This window comes from Aythya ferina, assembly GCF_964211825.1.
Source record: "Aythya ferina genome assembly, chromosome: 20".
Classification (NCBI taxonomy): Eukaryota; Metazoa; Chordata; class Aves; order Anseriformes; family Anatidae; genus Aythya; species Aythya ferina.
In genome coordinates, this window is record NC_140318.1 from 11,899,699 (window position 1) to 11,914,410 (window position 14,712).

Sequence of the window (14,712 nt, forward strand, 5' to 3'; positions counted from 1 at the left end):
CCTATCTGGGGTGCATTGTAGGATCTCGGATGGAGGATCATGTGGAGGGTCATGGGAGGTGCCTGTGGGCACCTAGTGGTCTGGAGGGGTCGAATGGCACCTTAGGGTTATAAGGATGGTCATGTGAAGCACAACAGCATCTGGTAGCATCAAGGGAGACACTTAGGATCATGAGGTGTTTGGAGAGGACTGGAGGGTATGCCAGGACTATGGATGGCCCTGGGAACCTACAGGATCAGGCCATACCTTGCTCCATGTCCCCCTGTTCCCCTGGTTCCACCATGTCTTTCACTGTCCAGTAGCAACTTCATCCTGAGCCCTGTCTTCTCAATGTCCTGCTGTGTTCCTGGTGGAACATGTCCCTTGTTTTCACAGTCCTGCTATATCCTTTTTCAGGCCCTTAACCTGTCCCTCTCCCTGTGTTCCCTGGATTCCTCTTCCCCAGTCACTGGTTCCAAGCCCTAATTCCTGACCTCTGTTACTCTCTATGCCCTGCCTGCATGCACCCCCAGTTTTAGTCTCTGACCTCTGCTCACTTATATCCCCTCCTTGTCCCCATGTCCCCCTGTGTGTTCCCTGTCTCTGTGGTGTCAGGCCCTGAGCCCTGTCTTCCTGTGCCTCCTGTTCCCCCGTCTCTGATGTCTGGCCATGACCTGTGTACCTGTGTCCTCAGGGTCTTCATTACAGGAGGTAGTAGTGGCTGAGCTGGTCCAGGTAGCTCAAGGTTGGAGCCAAGAAGTGGAGGCCGGGCTCCTGTGTGGTCATGATCAACGTGGGACCTGCCTGTCCCCTGCAGAGATAAGCATGACCAAGGAGGATGCTTCTGGGTCCCTCCAGACCTCCCCCAGGAGCAAGAAACACCTTGGAAAACCCCAGGGATCTTGCCAGGGAAATAAAGGCCTTGGACTGTGCCAGCATCTCTGTGTTGTCTGTGGAACCTGCCCCATGTCCCATAGGATTCCCTTAGGACTCCCTCTGGGACACCTTGGGGGAACTCCTCTATCTACTGGGTTCCCAACATTCTTTGGGATGTCAGCCCATGTCACTAGGTTCTCATATCGCCTCCCTTGGAGTGCTCCACACCCATCCCAAAGCATATAGACCCCCTTTTTCTCACAATATTTATTTGTGGCCCCAGTGGATGTGGTTAATCTGGTGGCATTGGTCCAAGTACCAAATGCAATTTATTTTCAGAATTGCAATCTCTTGCACCAGTTGGAAGCAAGATGGGCTAGTTAGACCTTTAGTAACTGCATGCTAAGAGAATGCCACCACCTCACTTACTCTCAGTCAATTGCACTCTAATACTTGCTCTGGAATTTTGGTCTAACCTATAAACAAGCAAGGTTTAGGTCACCACAAATCAGCTGTGATTTGACAAGGAATATTAATGAGTTAAAAAAAAAAAAAAAAAAGCTAGTTCATGTTTCTGAACATGTTTTCAGAGCTCTGCCTGCTCAGGATTTACAGGGATGAAACATTGCGATTCAGTTCATCTGGACCACCCACTTATACACAAACTCAGGCCTAGAGGCTTCCACAGTGTGATGAGCACTTTTGGAAGTCTGTATTTGCCTGCTCACTCCTAAAGACAGTGTAGCTGTGACAGATGCTCCAGCTGTGTTTGAATGGTACCTGAAAGCTAACAGATGCTTATATTTATTCTTCACCCAAGAAATATCATGTACACGAGCACACACACAAGACTTGCCTGCTGTTGTGCAGTCAGACACAGGTGACCACAAAAGCCACATCTCTGCTTCTGCCCTATCTATTTTCTAATAGAATAGTGAGAGAGCAGTTATGGTAGGGGTTGTGGTTGTAATAGCTCCATACTTGCATAAATCTCATGCAAAGTTTAGAGATTCATTTCTTTTTCCCCTGCCAAGGATGTGGTGGTTTTACCGTGCTGGGCAGCTAAACCCCACAACCGCTCTCTCACTCCCCCTCCTTTAGATGAGGAGGGGGAGAAGTAAAGCAACGAACAACTCACGGGTTGAGATAAGGATAATTTAATTAAAGGGAAATAATAATAACAATTAAATAAAGACTACCATGAACTAAACAATTTAACTAAGGGGAAATAAAAAGGGAAAGGGGAAAATGGAGGGGAAAAGGGAAAATAATAAGAAGGGAGGAAAACAAACAAACAAAATAAATGAAGGCTATATGGAAGTGCAGAGGAAAGAAATTACTCTCTACTTCCCACAAATGAGCGATGATTGACCACGTCCTTGAAGCAAGGCCTCAACGCACGCAGCCGGTGTTCGAGAAGAGGACCGATGTTTTCCCAACGAGAGCCCACCTCTCCCCTCTTCTTCCTGTTTCCACCTTTTATTGCTGAGTGTGACACCACATGGTATGGAATATCCCTTTGATTGGTTTAGGTCAGCTGCCCTAGTGATGTTTCTCTCCTCACTTTTTGCCCACCCCCTAGGAGGGTTAGAGAAAGGCCCAGTGCTGTGCCACTGCTGCTCAGCAGTAGACACAACACTGGTGTGATAACACTGCTGTTCCAGCTACAAGTACAGAGTACGGCACTGTATGGGCTGCTGCCGGGAAAGTTAACATTCCAGCCAGACCCAGTACAAAGGAAAGTGAGGAGAAATGCCACCCAAAACATCTTTCACTGGATGATACTAAAACAACAAAGAGAGGTATGCAGATAGAAAAAATAATCACAAAGCTTTCTGCAAGCCTATCCTACAAGATATGCAAGATATGAACAAAGCAGGCTTAACAATTCATGCTGTCCAAACTCACAGTTAACTGAGACAGGATTGCCCAGCTGTGCTGGTCTCCCAGAACCTTGTTGTGCCGTAGTGTTTTGGCAGTGCTAGGGTTCCATTGAACACCATGTCTTGTTCTTTCCCTGTGGTGTGTCTGGGCTGGGACATGGTCAGATGGTTTGCATGCACTTAACTTACCTGCTTCCTGGTGTGCTCTCTCTTCGCTTTTGCACCAGTGTTCACAGGGCTTGGATGTGCGTATTGATTGTGGCTCACTAAGCATAGCTCAAGACACCCAGCATGTGCTTTGATTTTTGTGACTCTGGCATTACCAAGCTGAGGACATCACTTTTAGAAGCTATTCTCTGTTTCAATGGTTTTCTCTTTTTTAAATGCTCCTCCTCTTTTTCCGGGAGTGCATCCTTTCCAAGGTGGATATCAGGTGCTGCTCCAAAGTTGGATCTCCAAGATTTTAATGGCAAAATGCCAAGAACCTTACACTGCACTCAAAGAATACTGAATTTCCTTTGGAAAGCTGTACACAACTGTACTCTGAGCTTTGTCGCACCCCAAAACCTAAGACCTAAACAGAACCCTCACACTAGGCAAAGTGCACTGCAGCTTACTGTCAAGGAGCACCAGAGCTCAGCCTTCCTCCCTGACTGCACCTTTGATTTTGTTACTCTGGCATTGCCAGAGCGAATAGATATTCTCCAATATAATGGTTTTATTTTTTGTTAATGCTTCTCCTCTTCTTCAGCAGTCCATCCTTTCTGAAGTGGACATCAAGTGCTGCTCTGAAGTTGGGACTGTGACCTTTTAATGGCAACGTGGCAAGAACCTTACACTGCAGTCAAGAAGACCTGAAATTCATTTAGCAAGCTTTATGCATCCCCCCCCCCCCTTTAGGTCTCTGCAATTTCCTTCCAAATCTTTCCCTCCCCTAATACTCACCCTAACCTTAGATTAAAGCTACCTAAGCTACCTAGGAAATGCTGATGATGACAGCCTTTTGGAAGACCACAACTGGCAGCCTTAGTACAGTCCTCCATACAACAGGACTCTGAGCTTTGTCTGAGCTTCTGAAAACCTATGCCCTAAACAGACCCCCACCCCTGCCCCAGGCAAAGCACACTGCAACAAAAGGCCAAGAATTGTTTTGCCAAGGGAAAGCCTTGCTGTGCTGTAGTGTTGTGGCAGTGCTAGGGTTCTGTTGAACACCACGGCTTGTTCTTTCCTTGTGGTGTGTCCAGGCTGGGACCTGGCCAGATGGTTTGGGTGTAATTAATTTACTGCTTCCTGGTGTGTTCTCCTTTCGCTTTTCGCAGGACCCTGACCCTGTGCAAATTGTACTGTAGCTAGCCTCGCCAGAGTGCCAGAGCTCTGCTCTTCTCCCCAGCTGTAGCTTTGATTGTGTTGCTCTTGCATTGCCAGACTGATTCCATCACTTTTACAAGTGTTTCTCCAGTTAATTTGTTTTATTTTTTGAAACCATCTCTTCCAGGAGCCGAGGCAAGAGGGCTGCTGTTCTGAAACGATAAAATTAAAAATGGGGTCACTTGTGGTATTGAGAGATGGGTGCTAATGGTGGCAGAAGAATGATTATCTTTTTTTTTTTTTTTTTGTTACTGCTGAAATGCAGCATCCAACATGGGATGTCGCGACCCAAACTGCCTCTGGCAAGGTGAATGATGAACAGATGTAGCAGTTATTTTTTGGGGTGCTGTAGTCACTGCAGTTATTTTACTACATAAAATACAGTAAAAATCCTGTTTGCATTGTAGGGGTGCTGTATCTGGCTTATGAGGGCAGATAGAATCATCTGCCTCGGGGGCAGGTGAGCAGCTGCGGTAAGGGAGTGGATGAGAGTAACTGTGCTAGGGGTGCTGTGGCTTTGGCTGCTACCTCAGCCTGTGCTTTTTTTCCTCTTTGGCAGGTGTCTCACACAGCCTCAGAGGGGCACACTGCACGCTGAAGAGCAGTGTGAGAAGGTGGGCTGGTCATCAGCTAGGTTGGAGCAGAATGGCTGAGTAGTGCAAGATGAGAAAGGTCTCCCTCTTGCTCTGCAGGTGGCATGACAGGCTCTCAACTGATGTCGCTGAGGATTTGAGGCAAGGCCAGAGAGCAGCAAGGAGCGGCACGTGCAACAGCACTTCCGAGCACTGCGTTTGCTTTCTCTTTTATTCACCAGGTGCTGTGGGCAAGGTGGGCTGTGACATCAGTCTTTAGAATTGGTCTTCTATAATTATCACATAGCTTCTGGGAAGGGTGCTGTAGCAGATAAAATCTGCATGGGACAGGAAACAAGGGAAAGCATTTAGATTTTGCAGGTTTTAGCTAACCCAGGATGTATGCTGTATATCAACCACAAGGACAGGACTGAGTGAGGGAGTATGAAGATGGGACAACATTAAAGATAAGGGAAGAAAAGACTTCATACACACAGATAATAAAACAAGCAAGAACTGGCTTGGACTGCTGAAGTCTGTGCCACCCTGTGGTTTTACCTACATGACCATGGAGAGGACTTCAGAAAAAGGGATGGAAAATCTACCAGGACACTAGAGGCATGGGTATGTGAGTTGCAAGGGAAAACAAACAAACAAACAAACAAACAAACAGGAAAAAGGGGTTCAAGGGGTTCTCTGAGAAACTTGGTGCTCCAATTTCCAGTGGGCAGTACCCAGTCTTCTGGACGTCTGGTACACCGGCCCCGACTCCCTGGGGCCCCGAGGAGGACCCCGGGCGCTGGCCCTGGTCCCAGGGCTTCGCAGTGATGCCCGAGCCCCTATGCCGCTGAGCTCCTGGGGCCCCGCGGAGGTGCCCAGGCGCTGACTCCCGCCGAAGTCCCAGAACCTGCAGCAGACCTCGGGCACCCACCCACAGACCCCGTGGCGCACCCTGGGCTCCGACTCCTGCTGAACCTCTGGACCCAGAGGTGGACCCAGGGCACCAAATCCCACCTAGACCCCAGACGCCATGGTGGAACCAAGGCTCCCACTCCTGCTGAGCACCTGGACCCCGTGTGCCGACTCACGCTGAGCCCACAGAGCCTGTGGTGGACACTGGGTGCCAACTCATGCCAAACAAATGAATCCCAGCGGCGGAACACGGGCACCAACTCCCGCCGAGGTCCTTGACCCCATGGTGAACCCCGGGCGCAGATTATCACTGAGCCCATGGACCCCGCAGCGGACCCCAGGTGCCGACTCCCTGTGAGGCCCCAGAGTCAACAGTGGACCCAGGGAGCTGGCCCCTGGAGGGCCCTGGGTGCCATGGTGGACCCCCCAGCGGGAACTGAGCACTGCTGTGGACCCCGGCCGGCTACACTCGGTTGTGCCCCCACTGAGTTGGGAGATCCTTATACACTATAGGAGACTGGGTTGGGGGGAGGTTTGGAGCTGTTTTTACGCCTTTGGGGCCTGTGTCTGCGGGGGGTTGGGAGCTGCTTGTAAAATTTGGGGCCTGCAGCTGGGGGTGTAGGAGCTGGTAATACACATTTGGGGCCTGCCTTGGGGGGCTTGGGAGCAGCTTGTACACTGTAGGTGCCTCCTTCTGGGGGAGGGGTGGGAGCTCTTTGTGTACCTTTGGAGCCTGTGTACGGGGGGGGGAGGGGTGGGTGGGGATGAAATGTGACCTTCTGTCTTACATACCCTTGTATAACCACAAGTCTAAGAAAACCAGAGTGGTTAATGTGTATAGTTCTTGTATCTTGCAAAGGAATGGTCCAGCAATTCCGGTCAACAGGGGATATGAGAACAAAGGGGTTTCAGAATAACTGCTATTACAACTGTTGCATGGGACACTAGCAAGTCTCTGACATCCAGCCAAGATGGACAGAGAAGGACCTGGAAAAAGCCTGTGAGGAAGACTACGAGCTTTCAGCATGAGAGACCCCCAGAGGGACCACCGGAGACAGATAACACATGCACCAGCGGGAGGGTTCGGATTCCGGGAACTATTATAATAACCCTTCCTTTTCTAGAAGTAGTAATGAATATGTATTAGCCTAGGAGCATAAAAACCAGCCACCTGATGTAACTGGTGTGCGTCTTGGTGGAGCAGAGACTCCAGGCGCACCCAGCGCTGCTTGCTTACCTCTATTCATTTAATGAATTGTAAACTTTAATTGTAACTCTATTTTGGACTCAGTCATTTACTACAGCTGGGACCACCCTATGGGCGGAAGCTGTCAGGAGAGCCCGGGACGCTGTGGCGTGGTGCCACGAGGTTGGTGGTCAGTGGCGCCCTGGGGCAGGAAGAATCGGGAGGGGGTGAGGCGGCGGGTGGTCGGAGGCTTTTGTGGAAACGGCCCTTTTGTGGGGCGGGGACGGTGCATTAGGAGGAACCTTGACAGGCTGCAGATAGGGGCAGGCAGCAACCTTTAGAAGTCCAGGAGAGGAAAATGCCAAGCCCTACCCCAAGGGAGGAACAAATTTATTCACCAGCACTGGCTATTTGGATACTAAATAAGCATTTCTTCATGGCAGGGCTGGTTAGACATTAGAAAAGGCTGCCTGGGGAAGTGCTAAGAGTCCTTAAACACTGCCCGGCATCCAGCAGCGTGGGGGCTGGCCGTGCCTTGAAGTGGGATGCTGCTGTCGGGCGGTTTGGGGTCCAGCAATTTGCGCAATCTGAGGACTGGTCTCGGGCGACAAGGGGGCATGCTGTCTCTTGTCCCGGGGGTCTGGCCTCGATCAGCGCAAGAGTCGATCGTCCTGAGCCTCTGGGCTCCGGTTTGGGTGACGCAAGTGTTATCCACACCTGCGTCCGGGGCCAACCCCAGGCGACTCATGGACGGCGGTCATGGGGAACGGGTGTCCGGTCTTGGGCTGCTTGGTGGCTGGCCATGCCTTGAACTGGGATGCTGCTGTCGGGCGGTTTGGGAACTGGCAGTGCAGCAATCTGCAGGCTGCCTCAGGCGTCATGGGGACACGCTACCCCATGTCCCGGGGTTCCAGCCTCGATTGGCGTGGGGGCCGGCCTTGCCGTGAAGAGGGAGGCTGGCGTCCACCAGCTTGAAAACTGGCTGTCCCGGAGACCGGGGTTTGTACCCGTGTGGAACAGCGGCTGGCCATCCCGAACACCGGGTGCCTCCATCTGGAGTTGCGGGAGCCAACAGTCCCGAGCCCCTGGGCTCCGATTTGGGTGACGCGAGTGCTATCCACACCTGCATCCGGGGCCAACCTCGGGCAGTTTGTGGACGGCAGTCCTGGGGACTGCAAGTCCGGCCTTGGGCTGCTTGGGCAATGGCCGTGCCTTGAACCGGGATGCTGCTGTCGTGGGGTTCGGGACCAGCGTTCCCGCAATCTGAGGACTGGTCTTGGGCGGCAAGGGGACACGCTACCCCGTGTCCCGGGGGTCCAGCCTCGATCGTCACGGAAGCCGACTGTCCCAAGCCCCTGGGCTCCAGTTTTGGGTGATGCGAGTGCTAGGGGCCCCGGGGTCCGGAGTGGACATCGGGCGGCTTGGGAATGGTGATCGAAGGGCACAGGATCTGGCCACGTAAGGCTCGGGGCTTGCCATGCCTTGAACCATGATGCTGCTGTCGGGCGGTTTGGGACTGGTGGTCCCGCAATCTGAGGACTGGTTTCAGGCTGCAGGGGGGCATTCTGTCCCTTGTCCCAGGCGTCCAGCCTCGATCGGCGTGAGAGTCGACCGTTCCGAGCCCCCGGGCTCCGGTTTGGGTGACGCGAGTGCTATCCGCACCTGCATCCGTGGCTGACCTCGGGCGGCTGGTGGACGATCGTTCCGGGGACCGGGTGTCCAGCCTCGGGCTGCTTGGGGAATGGCCGTGCCTTGAACTGGTATGCTGCTGTCGGGGGGTTCGGAACTGGCAGTGCAGCAATCTTAGGACTGGTCTTTGGCGCAGAGGGGACACGCTACCCCATGTCCATGGTTCCCACCTTGATCGGCGCAGAAGCCGACCGTCCCAAGCCCCTGGGCTCTGGTTTTGGGTGACGTGACTGCTAGGGGCCCCAGGGTCTGGAGCGGACCTCGGGCGGCTCAGGGACAGTGATCGAAGGGCACGGGATCCGGCGATGTAAGGAATGGGGCATGCTGGGCCCTGAACCGGGATGCTGCTGTCGGGCGGATCAGGAAGCAGCGGTCCCGCAATCTGCGGGCTTGCCTCGGGCTCCACAGGGACATGCTACGCCTTGTCCCGGGGGTCCGGCATCGATCAGCCTGGGGGCCGGCATTGCCGTGAAGAGGGAGGCTGGCATCCGCCAGCTCGAGAACTGGCCGTTCCGGAGACCGGGGTTCATCCCCGTGCAGTGGGGCGGCCGGCCATCCCGAACACTGGGTGCCTCCATCCGGAGTCGCGGGAGTTGACAGTCCCGAGCCCCTGAGCTCCGGTTCTGGGCGACGTGAGTGCTAGGGGCCCTGGGGTCCGGAGCAGACCTCGGGTGGCTCGGGGATGGCAATCGAAGTGCACGTGATCCGGCCACGTAAGGCTCGGGGCTTGCCATGCCTTGAACCGCAATGCTGCTTTCAGGCGGTTCGGGAACCGGCGGTCTAGCAATCTGCGGGGTTGCCTTGGGCATCACAGGGATACACTACCCCTTGTCCTGGGGGTCCAGCCTCGATCGGCGCGGAAGCCGACTGTCCCAAGCCCCTGGGCTCCGGTTTGGGTGATGCGAGTGCTAGGGGCCCCGGGGTCCGGAGCGGACATCGGGCGGCTCGGGGACAGTGATCGAAGGGCACAGGATCTGGCCACATAAGGCTCGGGGTTTGCCATGCCTTGAACCGCGATTCTGTTGTTGGGAGGTTCGGAAACCTGCGGTCCTGCAATCTGAGGACTGGTTTCAGGCAGCAAGGGAGCATGCTGTCCTGTGTCCCGGGGGTCCAGCCTTGATCGGTGCAGAAGCCGACCGTCCCGAGCCCCTGGGCTCTGGTTTTGGGTGATGCGAGTGGTAGGGGCCCCGGGATCCAGAGCGGACATCGGGCGGCTCGGGGACGGTGATCAAAGGGCACGGGATCCAGCCGCATAATGCGCAGGGCTTGCCATGCCTTGAACTGCGACGCTGCTGTCGGGTGGTTCGAGACTGGCGGTCCCGCAATCTGAGGACTGGTCTTGGGCGGCAAGGGTGCATGCTGTCCTGGGCGTCCGGCCTCAGTCGGCATGGAAGCTGACCGTCCCGAGCCCCTGGGCTCCGGTTTGGGTGACGTGAGTGCTATCCACACTTGCGTCCAAGGCCAACATTGAGCGGCTCGTGGACGGTGGTCGCAGGGACCGGTTGTCTGGTCTCGGGCAGCATGGGGACTGGCAGTGCCTTGAACCGTGGTGCTGCTGTTGGGCGGTTCAGGGACCGGCGATCCCGCAATCTGAGTACTGGTCTCGGGTGGCAAGGGGTCATGCTATCCTGTGTCCTGGGCGTCCAGCCTCGATCAGTGCTGAAGCCGGCCGTCCCGAGCCCCTGGGCTCTGGTTTGGGCGACGCGAGTGCTATCCGCTCCTGCGTCCGGGGCCGACCTCAGGCGGCTGGTGGACGGCGGTCCCTGGGACCGGGTGTCCAGCCTCGGGCTGCGTAGGGGTTGGCCGTGCCTTGAAGTGGGATGCTGCTATCGGGCAATTCGGGGACAGGCAGTCCACCAATCTGCGCACTTGTCTTGGGCGGCAAGGGGGCATGCTGTCCCGTGGGTCCGTCATCGATCGGCGTGTGGGCCGGCCTTGCCGTGAAGAATGAGGCTGTAGTCCGCCTGCTCGGGGACTGGCTGTCCCGGGGACCAGGGGTTCGGTCCCATAAGGAGCGGTGGCCGGCTGTCCCGAGCTCCTGGTTGCCTCCATCCGGAGGCATGGCATCCGACCGTCCCAAGCCCCTGGGCTCCGATCTTGGGTGATGCGAGTACTAGCTGTACCGGGTTCCGGGGCCGACTTCAGGCGGTTCGGGGACAGTGATCCCTGGACACGGGTGTCCGGAAACGACCTGTGCGGGAGCTGACTGTCCCACGTCCCGGGGGTCTGCCCTCTGGCGCCGTGGGTGCCGGCCGTGCCGTGAAGCGGGAGGCTGTCATCCGCTGGCTCCAGGACTGGCTGTCCTGGAGACCGGGGTTTTGGTCCCATGTGGAGCAGCAGCCGGCCGTCCTGAGCTACCGGTTCCCTCCATCTGGAGGCGAGGGATCCGACCGTCCCGAGCCCATGGGCTCCAGTCTTGGGTGATGCGTGTGCTAGCCACACTGAGGTCCGGGGCCCACTTCGGGCGTTTCAGGGACAGCGATTGAAAACACTGGTGTGCGGCCTCATGCGGCTTGGGGACCGGCCGTGCCGTAAAGGGGGAGGCTGTCGTCCGCCGGCTCGGGGATTGGCTGTCCCAGAGACCGGCGGTTCGGTCCCATGAGGAGCGGCGGTCAGCTGTCCCGAGCTCCTGGTTGCCTCCATCCGGAGGCATGGGATCCGACTGTCCCGAGCCCCTGGGCTCCGGTCTTGGGCAATGCATGTGCTAGCCGCACCGGGGTCCGGGGCTGACTTTGGGCGTTTTGGGGACGGCAGTCCTGGGACATGGGTGTCCGGCCAAGGGCCGCATGGGTGCCAGCCGTGCTGTGAAACGGGAGGTTGTCGTCCGCCTGCTTGGGGACTGGCTGTCACGGAGACAGGGGGTTTGGTCCCGTGCAGAGCGGCGTCCGTCCGTCCCCTGGGCTCTGGTCCTGGGCGACATGTGTTCTAGCAGTAATGGGTTCAGGCGCTGACCTCGAGCGGTTCAGGTACAGCGATCCCAGGGCCAGGTTGTCTGGCCAACCGCTGCCTGGGGCAGGCTCTCCTGTGTCCCGGGGGTCCGTCCTCGGGCGCCCAGTTTGCAGGCCGTGCTGTGAAGTGGGAGGCAGTTGCCCTCCTGCTCAGGGACTGGCCGTCCTGGAGACCAGAGGTTCTTTCCTGTGCGGAGTGGCGGCCGGCCGTCCCTCGCTCCTGTGGTCCGGTCCTGGGCAACGCGTGTTCTAGCCGCACTGGAGTCTGGGTCTGACCTCGGGCGGCTCTGGGACGGCGATCCCAGGAGCCGGGTGTCCAGAAACAGGCGGCGTGTGTCTGGCCGTACCGTGAAGTGGGAGGCTGTCATCCACCGGCTTGGAGACTGGCTGTCCTGGAGACTGGGGTTTCGGTCCCATGTGGAGTGGCAGCCAGCCTTCCCGAGCTCCCAGTTGCCTCCATCCGGAGGCACAGGATCCGACCGTCCTGAGCCCCTCGGCTACAATCCTAGGCGATGCATGTGCTAGCCTCACCGGGGTCAGGGCCGACTTCGGGCGTTTCGGGGATGGCGATCCTGGGACATGGGTGTCCGGCCATGGGCTGCGCGGGATACAGCCAACCTGTGGAGAGTACCCTGCCTCACTTCACCATTCAACTGAAACCACGCTGGAGCTTTGGAAGTCACAGCAACTGCTCTGCAGTCCTGCCACAAATGTTTTATTATAAAGCTCTAAATAAATTTAATATAGGTTGCAAAGAAACCTTAACTATTCTTTGTCACATCTGTCTAAACTGGAAGGATGAGTGCATCCTTCGACTGTTTTGCTTACCTGAAAGGGCTACACGGCAGTCTGGACTGAACTAAGGTAGGGTGGGATAATCTCTCGTGTTGCGTGTTGTGACCTTCTCCCTCTGCCCTGCAGGGTCAGAGTCAGGGTAAATAAAGACCTTGCAAAGTCAGATTCTGCTCCTGCCCTGCCATCTTCTCCCAGGCAGGTTTACAGACAAAAAAAAAAAAAAAGCCAAAGGAGCCAATATGTCCCTGGTATAACAGGATGGAATACAACCCACTGTGAGCTTGCAGGTACTGACTGTTCCTCCTCCCCATGTTCTGCTGTCCCGAGTGAAGGCAGTGCCCATCTCCCTCTTGCAGTGCTGGAAATCTATTTGGAAAATGCATCATCTTCCAAAGCACAGCATTGGAGCATTTCTAGCTCTGCGTGTCCCAGCTTGCAGTGTTTTTGTACTGCTCCTGCTCTTGGCTCTTCACCCTCAAGTACTGCTGTCTGATTTGGGGATTGGCCCCATTTAACTCTCAGGGCTCACCTTCCCCAAAGTTCTGCACACCTGTGAAAGTAGCTCCTACTTTCAGGCAGTATTCACCTGCCTCTCCTGTGCTGCAGCCACAAAGAAAGAAATATATTACCTTCCCCTTTCATGGTATTTTTGTCCCTTTAGGGCTCCACCTACAATACAAATGAGCTGGGCAGAAGGCCAAGTTATTGCAGTGCTGTTCTGTAGCAAAGAAACACAATGCGCTATCTCTAATACATGCAAAACCCTCCACCAAACAAACCTACACCATACAAACCCCCACTGCACTCTCACCTATGGAAGCAAGCCAGTGCAACATGCCATAGGAGGGGGATGCAGACTGGGCCACCACTTCCTTTGTCCCTGCCTCATAACAACAGGTACATCTGATGGCTGTGCAACTGGTGGTAGCATATAATGTCTAACTGCAGCCTCAGAATGAGACCAAGGTGGTGCTGTGAAGGTGGAAGAGCAGCTGCAGGCTGGATCCAGCATTGCACTCAGCATGTGTGGGCTGGCCTGGAGGAACACTCACCATAGGTAAAGAAGCCAGGCAGGTACAGTACTTTCTTTCCCAGCACGTTTCTTCCAATGGTTGGTGGTAGTGGCTCATGCCCAACCTGCAGGAGAAACCCCATGAACAGGTTCCCAAAACAGTTCTGGCATTCCTGAACCTGACAGACCACATGGCCTTGATTCCATCTTCCTGAGCTGCTGAAGCGCCACGTCCCACTCAGTTACCATATGATAAATGGGTGTCCCATGACATGGGCAGTCCCCTTCCTATTAAACAGGGTCTCTGGAGAACAGGGGTCCTCATCCATCTCATTTTATAGCATTTACCATTACAGAGGGGTTCTCAGGATACTGTGGATCCTCAACCCCCCATTATACAGGAATGTCTCATCTTTTATTATATAGGAGTCCCCACTGCATAGGTATCCTCACCTGTCCCATTTTATACGGGTCCCCACCTGCTGTCATATAAAGGGGTCTCAGTTCCTCTCTTTTAAAGAAGTCCCCACTGCACATGTTTTCTTTGTCCCTCCATTATATATGATTTTCTATTTCCTGTACTATAGAGTCCCTGTCACTGAAAGTATTCTCATCCTCCTAATATATAAGGCTACCTGTTTTATAGGTACCCTCATCCTCCCAATTATATGTAGGCCCCCCACTCTGACATAGGGATCCCCATTAGAGAGGGTGCCATCCTCTGTTATACAGGTGGACCCTGGGCAATGGGGCCCCCTCATTACCCCATTATGCAGGTGCCGCTTTCCCCATTATCTAGGTTGATGTACACACAAGACGCCCTTATCTCCTCAGTCAAACAGGGATGCCCCTCCCCAGCCGTACAGAGGTCCGTTATAACCCTGGTACACGCGGGGTTTGCCCTCCCGTGGCACTCCGTGAGCGCCCCGCTCCCCTTCACACCGCGGTCCCCGTTGCACAGAGGCCTCGGCTGGGGCAGTACAGCACAGTCCCTCCTTACACGGGGTGTCCTCATCCCCCCGTACGCTGCGGTCCCCGTGTCGGGGGTCCCTCCTGCCCCGTTCAACCCCCGCTTACAGGGGGTCCCGGTGCGCGGGGCACCCCCTGCCCCGTCACACAGGGGGCCCGGCACCCCTCCACACACAGGCCCTCCTCGGACCCCCCCACGCGGGGGTTCGCCCCTCACCGCCCCGCAGCCGGCCCCGGACCTGGACGAGCAGCTTGACGTAGAGCAGCGGGTGGCTGGCAGCGGCGAGCCCGGCGCCCAGCACCACGAACAGGCCCTCGGCGCCCTCGGCCCGGCCCGGCCCGGCCCCGGCCCCGCCCCGGGGCCGCCGCCAGGGGGCGTCAGCGCCTCCGAGGACAGCGCCGCCGCGTCCGCCATGGCCCCGCCGCCACCGCGCCTGCGCCGCGCGGGCGCGTGAGGGGAGGGAGGAGGGGGAGCGCGCGGGCGGGACCATGGCGGGAGAGGCGGAGGGGGCGCGGGCGGGAC

General features: G+C 56.0%; 2 protein-coding genes across 5 annotated transcripts in view; one reads left to right on the plus strand and one right to left on the minus strand.

The window, feature by feature from the left end:
• Positions 1–8,669, plus strand: part of LOC311421985 (dual specificity testis-specific protein kinase 2-like) — an 86,759-nt gene extending 78,090 nt beyond the window's left edge. The window contains exons 16-17 of the mRNA XM_084494574.1: positions 674–3,638; positions 4,666–8,669. Of these exons, the coding sequence (XP_084350700.1) occupies positions 674–1,101 (428 nt within the window). The 3' untranslated portion in view covers positions 1,102–3,638; positions 4,666–8,669. The remainder of the gene's footprint in view (positions 1–673; positions 3,639–4,665) is intronic.
• Positions 1,061–14,622, minus strand: LOC311421988 (uncharacterized protein). 4 transcript variants are annotated; one of them, XM_084494582.1, is made up of 4 exons: positions 14,429–14,622; positions 13,261–13,345; positions 12,242–12,328; positions 1,061–4,258 (listed from the first exon to the last, which is right to left on the minus strand). In XM_084494582.1, the coding sequence occupies exons 1-3, from the start codon at positions 14,602–14,604 to the stop codon at positions 12,251–12,253; spliced, it is 339 nt and encodes a 112-aa protein (XP_084350708.1). In that variant the 5' UTR covers positions 14,605–14,622; the 3' UTR covers positions 1,061–4,258; positions 12,242–12,250. The 4 variants fall into 4 exon arrangements, with proteins under 4 accessions (XP_084350708.1, XP_084350710.1, XP_084350709.1 ...); XM_084494583.1 differs by lacking the exon at positions 1,061–4,258 and adding an exon at positions 7,136–12,031; XM_084494584.1 differs by lacking the exon at positions 12,242–12,328.
• Between the last annotated feature and the right edge of the window lie 90 nt (positions 14,623–14,712).